The sequence below is a fragment of the Hyperolius riggenbachi genome, unplaced genomic scaffold (assembly GCF_040937935.1).
Source record: "Hyperolius riggenbachi isolate aHypRig1 unplaced genomic scaffold, aHypRig1.pri scaffold_274, whole genome shotgun sequence".
Lineage (NCBI taxonomy): Eukaryota > Metazoa > Chordata > Amphibia > Anura > Hyperoliidae > Hyperolius > Hyperolius riggenbachi.
The window spans coordinates 71,785-82,091 of NW_027152485.1; the positions used below are offsets into that span (position 1 = coordinate 71,785).

Below are 10,307 nucleotides of genomic sequence, written 5' to 3' on the forward strand. Positions count from 1 at the left end.
TAGAAACAAGTCACAGTACTTCTTCCCCATAGACTGACGCTCAGGGACATAGTGGCATGGAGATGGGGAAAAAACGAGTATACAGGGGACAGTCCGCTCCAGCCTATGTGGCGGTGATTGACAGCGCCGCTCGCGCAGGCGCAGTACAGGCCTACCTGGAGATCGCCCTGACAACATCGCCGGGGACCAGGACGGAGCTGCGGTGAACGGCTGACTGCAGAGCTGCGGCAAAGGACATGCTGGGAGCTTGGGGCTGGAGGAAGCCCCGGGTAAGTAGCACTTATTTTCTTTAGGATTGCCTGATGACTTTATAGTCGGAAAACCACTGCACCTGTGCAGCCGCGCCCTCCCTCCCGCTGACGTCACCAGGAGTGTATTGCGCAGGCTTAGTATGATCTGCCCCTGCACAGTACGCTCTTGGTGACATCAGTGGGAGTGAGGACATGGCCACCTAGGTGCAGTGGTTTTCCGGCTTTAAAGAGACTCTGTAACAAAATTTTCAGCCTTATTTCTTCTATCCTATAAGTTCCTATACCTGTTCTAATGTGGCCTGTCTTACTGCAGCCTTTCCTAGTTGAACATTGGCTGTATTATCTCTGTGATATAATCTAATCTTCTTTCCTTTGTCGGCTCAGACAATGTGCTGCTCTGCTGTGATAGGATAGAAGTTATACACACCCTCTCCAGGCCCCCTGCAGGCTCTGTATGAGTCACAGACTGAGCTTCTCTGAGCCTGTCACATGCTGGTTAGCAGCCATGTTTTTTGTTTGAAAACACTGCCTGAAACTGATAATTTCAAGCCAGGATTTCAGCAGGGAGTGGTAGAAACAGCACAGAGGGGCCCAGGAGAACATAATGAATAGAATGGTATGCTTTTTATAATAAGTATTTTAGTACAGATTCTCTTTAAAGTCAGAAATTCCAGAAGTGAACCAGCGGCGGGGCCCGGAGCATCGGTGAGTGGCTGCATGGGCACAAGGCATCTGAGGGGGACCGTTAGAAGCCCCAGGTAAGTTCATCTCATTTTCCCCCGACCCCCTACAGTAGTCCTTTAATGAACAAGCAACACCCATGCTAACCTAGAAATAATAAAATACATATATAAGTAGATAAATACTACTTCTACTTACGTAACAGATGTATTGTGCTATCCACGTAATGATTCCTGTGAATTTTATAAAGGAAAAGCAGAAAATCCTATTCTAGGCAGTGGCCATCTTGCCAAGCTAATGCTGACATCTATCCTCCCTGACTCTTGTTTACCCCCTCCCTTCTCTTGCTCATTGTGTATTCATTAGCTGCTCTCCTCCCAGTCTTCAGACACTCCCACTGAGGTGTATACTAACAACTGCACTTTTTTTTCCTTTTTTTTAATTTACACATCCAATCACTGAGTCACCTTAGCCTTGATTGTAAACACAAGTAATCAGAGGGTGTTCCTGATGAGCAGCTAGGAAGGAAAGTAAATGGAAGAGGTGGAATGTATTATAGATAAAAATAACTCCCAGCATTCAACTCTTTGGCACTAGGGCCAGTGCTCCTAAAGTATGTGATAACTACAAACCATAACAGCAGAAAAAGTTTTGCAAATTTTGAATGCAGGATTAGCATCTTTATCACTTAACCTTCTTGGCGGTAACCCCGAACGTAGTTCGGGGTAAGCCGCCGGAGGGTGCCGCTCAGGCCCTGCTGGGCCGATTTGTTTAATTTTTTTTTTTGCTGGACGCAGCTAGCACTTTGCTAGCTGCGCCAGCACCCCGATCGCCGCCGCCGCGCGCCCGATCGCCGCTATACGGTGTGGCGCGCGCCCCCCCCCCCCCCCCAGACCCCGTGCGCTGCCTGGCCAATCAGTGCCAGGCAGCGCCGAGGGGTGGCCCGCGACTCCCAATGACGACCCGACGTTAGTGAGGGGAAGCCCTCCACGAAATCCCGTTCTTTGAACGGGATTTCCTGATCGGAGATCGCCGAAGGCGATCGAAGAGGGCGGGGGGATGCCGCTGAGCAGCGGCTATCATGTAGCGAGCCCTGGGCTCGCTACATGATATAGAAAAAAAATGTTTTAAAAAAAACTGCCGCGCTGCTTCCTGGCGTATTTTTTTATACCGCCAGGAGGGTTAATACACCCAGACCAGTTGCTGTTGAAATTTGATTTTTATGGTGACCATACCGCTTTAACAGCAGTCTTGATGGACAGTGCTGCTGCTGCTGCTTCACTTAACACTTAGCAATGAATAACATAGACTGAATTCCTCAAGTTACATAGTTAGTTAGGTTGAAAAAAGACCTACGTCCATCGAGTTCAACCATAAAACAAAGTACCACACCAGCCTGCTCCCTCACATATCCCTGTTGATCCAGGGGAAGGCAAAAAAACCCCTTACGCTTGCCATACACTAGGCCGATTCCCGCCAGATCGACAGCAGATTCCCGCTACACGCCGAATTTCGATCTATTTCGTCCGATCCCGTCGATCGCTCCGTGCGGAAAATTACCGTCGATCGCCCGCGGGTAGGGAGCGCGTCGCTAGCGGCGTTCGAGTGCCCGACGACCGACGCAATAGAGCAGCAATACATTACCTGCTCCGCCGGCTTGACTGCCCCCGGTCACCGCTGCTTCGTCTCCGCTCTGGTCTCCGGCATGCTTCACTTTTTCCTGCCCAGCAGGAAGTTTAAACAGTAGAGGGCGCTCTACTGTTTAAACTTCCTGCTGGGCAGGAAGAAGTGAAGCATGCCGGAGACCAGAGCGGAGATGAAGCAGCAGTGACCAGGGGCAGTCGCGCCGGCGGAGTAGGTAATGTATGTGTGTGTGTGTGTGGGGGGGGGGGGGGGTGAGTGGCGGCAGCACCACCACCACAGATTGTGAACGGTTTCATGCTGAAATCGGTCCACGGTCTGTTTGCAGTAAAGGTAGCCATACGATCCCTCTCTAATCAGATTCGATCAGAGAGGGATCTATCTGTTGGTCGAATCTGATGGCAAATCGACCAGTGTATGGCTACCTTTACAAGGCATGGTCCAATTAGCCCCAAAAGGGAAAACAAATATTTCCCTTTTAATGCATCTCAAAATTTTATTAGCTTTAGCTGCAGTGGCTTTGCATTGACTATGATTTAACTTGTTGTCGATGAGTACTCCTAAGTCCTTCTCCAAGTTTGACGTCCTCATCTGTATCCCATTTATTTTGTATGGTGTTAGACCATTGGTACGACCATATGCATGACTTTACATTTTTCAACACTGAATTTCATCTGCCATTTATGTGCCCATATAGCCATCCTATCCAGATCCTGATGCAATATGTCACTATCTTCCTGAGAGTTGATGATTCTGCACAATTTTGTGTGATCTGCAAAAATAGCCGCATTGCTTTCTACTGCATCTACTAGATTGTTAATTAATACATTGAAGAGCACTGGACCCAGTACTGATCGTCTACTATTTTGAATAAGATCCATTGACCACAACTCTTTGTTTTCTGTCCATTAGCCAGTTCCCTACTCATGCACACAGACTCTTCCCCAGTCCTTGCATCCCCAACTTCCGCAGCAGACTTTTGTGGGGAGCAGTGTCAAAGGCCTTTGTAAGTCCAAGTATATCACATCTACAGCATTCCCAATATCCACATTAGCGTTCACTTACCTCATAAAAGCTGAGCATGTTAGTCAAACAGGACCTGTCTTTAGTAAACCCATGCTGATGCTGAGAAATAAGATTATTTTCTACTATGAAGTCTTGTATAATACCTCTTAGTAACCTCTCAAATAGTTTGCACACAACTGATGTTAATTAAGCTTACAGGTCTAAATTAAATAATGGGAAACCATGGGCTGTACGCCAATCTACCGGAACTCTGCCAGTTGAAAGAGAGTCACAAAAGATAAGATAAAGGGGTTTATTGATAACGAAACTTAATTCCCTTAGGACCCAAGAATGTATGCCTTCTGGGCCAGGTGCCTTGTCCATTTTTAATTTATTTAGTCTTGCCTTCACTTCTTCCTGCGTTAAGTATTTAATATTGCATATGAAAACAGGGTGAGATAAATTTGAAGGTGGGTATGACCCGATTGAACAAAATTAGCAAAAACTTCAAGTTTGAAAAATATAAAAAACTTTATTATTAATCCTTCACAAAAATATTAAATCTATATTAAAAGTGTGCCACCCAGCTCCCCATCCCCTCTCCCCCCAACAGGCCACCCACAATCCTATATAACCCACTCTCCACCTAAAGTTCAAACCAGCTATGAAATGACTGAACTCAAGTGATTGTATGTAACAGTGGAGCATGTGCATCTACACCACTGAAGCAGTACCGATTGTCCCATCAGCAAAATATAATTCCAAAAGGAACTTTGAACCTATTTCAGTTAATTCCAGATATGGTATGTACCATCATGTGATCAGCATGCTTTGTTGGAATCACACATGGGTTGATTATGGGGAAAACAGTGTCCAGCCAGCAGTGTATTAAGCAGCCATAGCAAACAGTTTGATTGCAAAATCCACATGGAAAACAGGCATAGATAGGCACAGATGAAACAGTTTGTAGTATCCAGACAAGCACAGCAAGATGTTGTAGCACATGCAGTAAATTCAGCCAGGCAAAGCACTGTCGCATTTCCATGTTAAAGTAGGTTGATTATGCCTTGTCACAGCATTGCAGTACAGTAGCACAGCATATAATAGTAGCAGCTAATGATGACAGTCCACATGCATAAAACAAAAGTCATGCTCGTGGGGCTGCTTACGTCTCCATAAGTGATGTGCTGAAGTTAGGTATAGTGGTAGATATCAGCTGGAGGGTGCCCGATGGTGCCTGTGGTGGATGGAAGTACCCAATTGACCTGTGGGAAAGGCAGAGGTGCGCCTGGTTCAGGGAGGGAGACGGCGTGGAGGCCGGGACGCCGCGCACGCGCCCTCGACCAGTTTTGCCGGACTTCCGGCTTCCACTGGAGGTCTAACACCTTCCTGTGTCCCAGTGAATTTATTCCCTGTCGGCGGGACACGCGCAGCAGGGAGGCCATGCCCGCCCCCTCCGGTGGCCAATGCCGGGCGGGGGGTGGGGCAGGAAGACACAGCGGGAAGGTGCTAAGGCAAACCCGACCGATGTGTCCGGCAGGCCCTGCCCCTACGCCCGAACAGCCGCCGGAGGGGGCAGGCGAGGATGAGCAACAACCACATGCAGCCAGCCAAGGGGGAACAGATCGCATACAGGATCTTCTCTTCTTGTGATAAAGTGCATTATTTTCTGTAATGTATTGATAAATATTAGACTTTCATATATTTTAGATTCATTACACACAACTGAAGTCGTTCAAGCCTTTTATTGTTTTAATATTGATGATTTTGGCATACAGCTCATGAAAACCCAAATTTCCTATCTCAAAAAATTAGCATATTTCATCCGACCAATAAAAGAAAAGTGTTTTTAAAACAAAAAAAGTTCAAATAATTATGTTCAGTTATGCACTCAATACTTGGTCGGGAATCCTTTTGCAGAAATGACTGCTTCAATGCGGCGTGGCATGGAGGCAATCAGCCTGTGGCAATGATCAGGTGTTATGGAGGCCCAGGATGCTTCAATAGTGGCCTTAAGCTCATCCAGAGTGTTGGGTCTTGCGTCTCTCAACTTTCTCTTCACAATATCCCACAGATTCTCTATGGGGTTCAGGTCAGGAGAGTTGGCAGGCCAATTGAGCACAGTAATACCATGGTCAGTAAACCATTTACTAGTGGTTTTAGCACTGTGAGCAGGTGCCAGGTCATGCTGAAAAATGAAATCTTCATCTCCATAAAGCTTTTCAGCAGATGGAAGCATGAACCCACTTTTGAACCAGAAACAGTGGCAGAAAGGGGTCCTTCACAGTGAGGGTGGTTAAAATCTGGAACATCTTACCACAGGAAGTAGTTTTGGCAAACTCTATATCTGCATTTAAAGAGGGCTTGGATGCTTTTCTTGCATTTAGGGGCATCCATGGCTATAATTTTTAGATAATTCTCGGATAAGTTCATCCAGGGATTTATCTGACTGCCATCTAGAGTCCGGAAGGAATTTTTTCCTTTTTAAGCTAATTTGTCCAGGCCTTGTAAGGTTTTTTTGCCTTTCCCTGGATCAGCTGGGATCTGTGCAGGTTCAGGACAGGGATTTATTTGTATTTTATTTTAATTTTTTTTCTGGTTGTACTTGATGGATGAATGTATTTTTTCAACCAAACTAACTATGTAACTATGTAATTATAATATTTTTTTACATTGAAAACATTTTTCTTTCTTTCTTTCAATGAACACCGTCTCTTTCAGAGACCGTGTTCATTGAGGACTGCGAGGACACTGATTCGCCAAGGGATCACATGATCCCAATCAGTGCTGCAGGTCTGCGGTCATGTGCACTCATATGCATTTTACAGGAAGTAAATACTTCCTGTATGGTGGTGCTTATTTAATGATCGCTGTTACACTTGTAACAGTGATCATTGTGGCTTCGAGGGGGGGGGGGGGAGAGGGGGGCGGCGCCGATCGAGTAGAGGACCACATGGTCCCTTGCTCCAATCGGTAGTGCGGAGGGCATGAGTGTGCACCTGCGCGATCATTTGCGGCGGTTGTTTTAGCCTCTGACGTAGCTGCTACGTCCTGGCAGCCTCAGAGGCCCTTTTTTAGTATTACTAGCAGCTACGTCATTTTAAAATCACACAATCAAATTTCACATTTTCTGGCCATTCATATCTTTGGGTCATTAGTAAGACGATGACTACCTGTGTATGTATCCATGTACTAAAAGTTAGCAATTCACGGTTTAATAGGCAAATCATTCAATTATTAAGAAACAAGATTTCATTACATCAAGCCTGTAATTTACAATGCAGGTTTGTTTCCACTTTTTTACATTACACATATTTGACTGATGAATAGAGATGGCTCGAACCTCCAATTTTAGGTTCGCAAACCTCGTACACTAACATCTGCAAAAAGTTCCGTTCGCGCAAACTTTTCGAACCGCAATAGACTTCAATGGGGAGGCGAACTTTGAAAACTAGAAACATTTATGCTGGCCACAAAAGTGATGGAAAAGATGTTTCAAGGGGTCTAACATCTGAGTTTTTGCATGGAGGAGTGGGATACACACCAAAAGTCCCCGGGAAAAATCTGAATTTGACGCATAGCAGCGTTTTAAGGGCAGAAATCACATTGCATGCTAAATTGGAGGCCTAAAGTGCTTTAAAACACCTTGCATGTATATACATCAATCAGGTAGTGTAATTAGTGTACTGCTTCACACTGACAGACCAAACTCACTGTGCAACAGCATGTACGGAATGTTACTGGCCACTGGAGCAAAAATGAGGAGCAGCACTTGCACAGTAACCCACCAGTTGCAGACTTTAATTTGGCTACAGCAGCACAAAAGCAGGAGGATCCCAAGAGAGCTGACAAACTACAGGGGGTTCAAAAAAGCCCTAGGTTAGTAAAAATCTTCTTGTCCTTAGTAAATTAGGGAAGATCATTCTGAAGCAAGTAGGCCTCCACTGTACGCTTGCTTATTAATTGGTCCCTGGGAGCTGGGAGCACGGCTTATAATACATTGTTGTTGTTAAAAAGTGTTTAGTGTTACTGCGCAGGCGCTCCGGCCCACGTGCCGGTGATTGACAGCGCCGATCGCGCAGGCGCAGTACAGAGCGACCTCCAGGTCGCTCTGACGTCATCGCCGGGGACCGGGTCGGAGCTCCGGCAAACGGCTGCTTGCAGAGATGCGGCGAGGGAGGTCCTGGGAGCTTGAGGCTGGAGGAAGCCCCCGGTAAGTAGCGTTTTTATTTTATTTAAAATTGCCTGACAACTCCTTTAACCACTTGCCGACCGCCTACTTCATATTGGCGGCGGCAAAGTGGCAGCCCCAGGACCACGTAACGCAGAATGGCGTCGGGTCCTGGGGGAGGGGATTGCGGGCGATCGCGCGCGCGGACTGCGCGCGCATCGCCGGCATTAGGCTCCGCCCACATGTGACGTCAACCCGCCGGCCAATCAGCAGCGCCGGCGGGTTGCAACTTTTTGAAATGGCCAATTGAAAGTGTATAATACGCTTTGTTGGGTAAACAAAGCGTATTATACACGCTGCATCCTCCCTGGTGGTCACAGCGCTCGATCGACCACCAGAGAGGAAGGCAGCACTGTGAGTCCAAATGCCAGCACACTGATCCTGCCCCCCCTGCACACTAATCGCCCACAGCACCCCTCAGACCCCCCCCTGCCCACCCCCTGACAGCACTGTTTGCACCCAATCACCCCCCTAATCACCTATCAATCACCCCCTGTCACTAACTGTCAACGCTATCTTTTAGATCAGGTCCTAAACTTCCCCCTGGGGGCGCCTGATCACCCCCCCCACACCCTCAGATCCTCCCCAGACCCCCCCCCCCCCCCCCAGACCTCCCCCCCCTCCCCCCAGACCTCCCCCCCTCCCCCCGTGTACTGTATACAGCTATTCTCTGTAATCACCTGTCAATCACCCATCGATCACCCCCTGTCATCACCTGTCACTGCCACCCATCAGATTAGACCCTAACCTGCCCTTTGCGGGCATCTGATCACCCACCCACACGCTCAGATCGCCCACAGGCCCACCCTCATAACACCTACCAAGTGCATTGTTTACATCTTTTCTCTCCTCTAAACACCTACTGATCACCCATCAATCACCCATCAATCACCCCCTGTCACTACCTGTCACTGCTACCCATCAGATCAGTCCCTAATCTGCCCCTTTTGGGCACCCAATCACCCGCCCACCCCCTCAGATTGCCCTGAGACTCCCTCTGATCAACTTGCCAGTGCATTGCTTGCATATATTCGACCCTGTAATTACCTTCTGATCACCTATCAATCACCCCGTCACCCCCTGTCACTGCTACCCATCAGATTAGACCCTAATCTGCCCCTTGCGGGCACCCAATCACCCACCCGAACCCTCAGATCGCCCACAGACCCCCCGCCAGTGCATTGCTTGCTTATTTTCTCCTCTGTAATTACCTACCGATCACCTATCAATCACCCCGTCACCACCTGTCACTGCAGGCTCCTGATCACCCTCCCCCCTGCCCTTATATCTCCCTCTGATCACTCCACCCTGCCCTAGATCACCCCCCTGCCATTGTGTATATCTAATCTCCTGTCTGTAACGCTTGATTGTGCTTTGATTGGCTCCAATTGTCTCAATTGCCCTGTGACTGACTTAGATTGTCCCGTGATTGGTTTTTGATTGTCCCGTGATTGGTTTTTGATTGTCCTGTGATTGGCTTCGATTGTGCTGTGATTGGCTTCGATTGTCCCGTGATTGGCTTCGATTGTCCCGTGATTGGCTTCGATTGTGCTGTGATTGGCTTCGATTGTCCCGTGATTGGCTTCGATTGTCCCGTGATTGGCTTCGATTGTCCCGTGATTGGTTTTCGATTGTATTGTGATTGGCTTCGATTGCCCCGCGATTGGCTTTGATTGCGCTGACTGGCTGTGATTGCCCGCTAATCACTCTTATTGGCTCTAATTGTGTTGTAATTGCCTTGATTGCCCTCTGATTGTCTGTGATTGTTTCTGATTGCCCCCATTGCTGTCTGATTGCCCCCTGATCCCCCCCCCCCCCCCCCCCCGGTCACTATCCTAGTGATCTAAAAATAGTGTTTTTAGTATCACTAGTGTTAACAGTTAGGCCAGTTAGCTAGGCCCCTGTGTTAGTGTCAGTTAGCGCTCAGCCCACCGCACCACAGTCACTAATTAGTCCCTGATTAGCGTCATCACTGTCGCTAATCAGCATTGGTACTATATAGTATCTGTAAGTGATCATTACTGATCGCACACAGATCTATATTGGGGTCATTAGGATCCACTAAAAACGCAGTGTTTGCCGATCAGGCCTGATCGTTCGCCTGCACTTGCGTTCAGCCTGCCCCACCGCAGTGACATAATTTTTTTTTCTGATCACTGCAAAAAACACTGTACAATAGCTGTGGCACTGTAAAGATCAGTTTTGATTTTTTTTTTCCAAAACTCAGTGACAACAGCTTTCTGCTCCGCAAGTACTCCCTTTTGCTAGGTAGGTGCTCTTTTTCCTGGGTAGTCTCAGAGGAATACCCCCTAAATTTAGCAGCCCACCATGGCAAGAAAAGGGTATTCCGATGATGAGGTTCTCAGGTACATGGCCCAGTCGGATGAGGACGATTGGGACATCTCATCCGACGAATCTTCTGGGTCAGAGTACGAACCTGTGGACAGCAGTGGCTCGCTGACCGATAGCGATAACGAGGTTGAGGTCCCGGCTAGAGC

The 10,307-nt window shown here is 47.7% G+C and overlaps 1 protein-coding gene across 2 annotated transcripts in view; it reads left to right on the plus strand.

The window, feature by feature from the left end:
* LOC137543869 (1-phosphatidylinositol 3-phosphate 5-kinase-like) overlaps positions 1-990 on the plus strand; it is a 49,125-nt gene extending 48,135 nt beyond the window's left edge. Inside the window, exon 4 of one of the 2 annotated variants that reach the window (XM_068264939.1) lies at positions 913-990. In XM_068264939.1, the coding sequence (XP_068121040.1) occupies positions 913-960 (48 nt within the window). In that variant the 3' untranslated portion in view covers positions 961-990. The remainder of the gene's footprint in view (positions 1-912) is intronic. The other variant, XM_068264940.1, reaches the window with a different exon arrangement.
* The last annotated feature ends 9,317 nt before the right edge of the window (positions 991-10,307 follow it).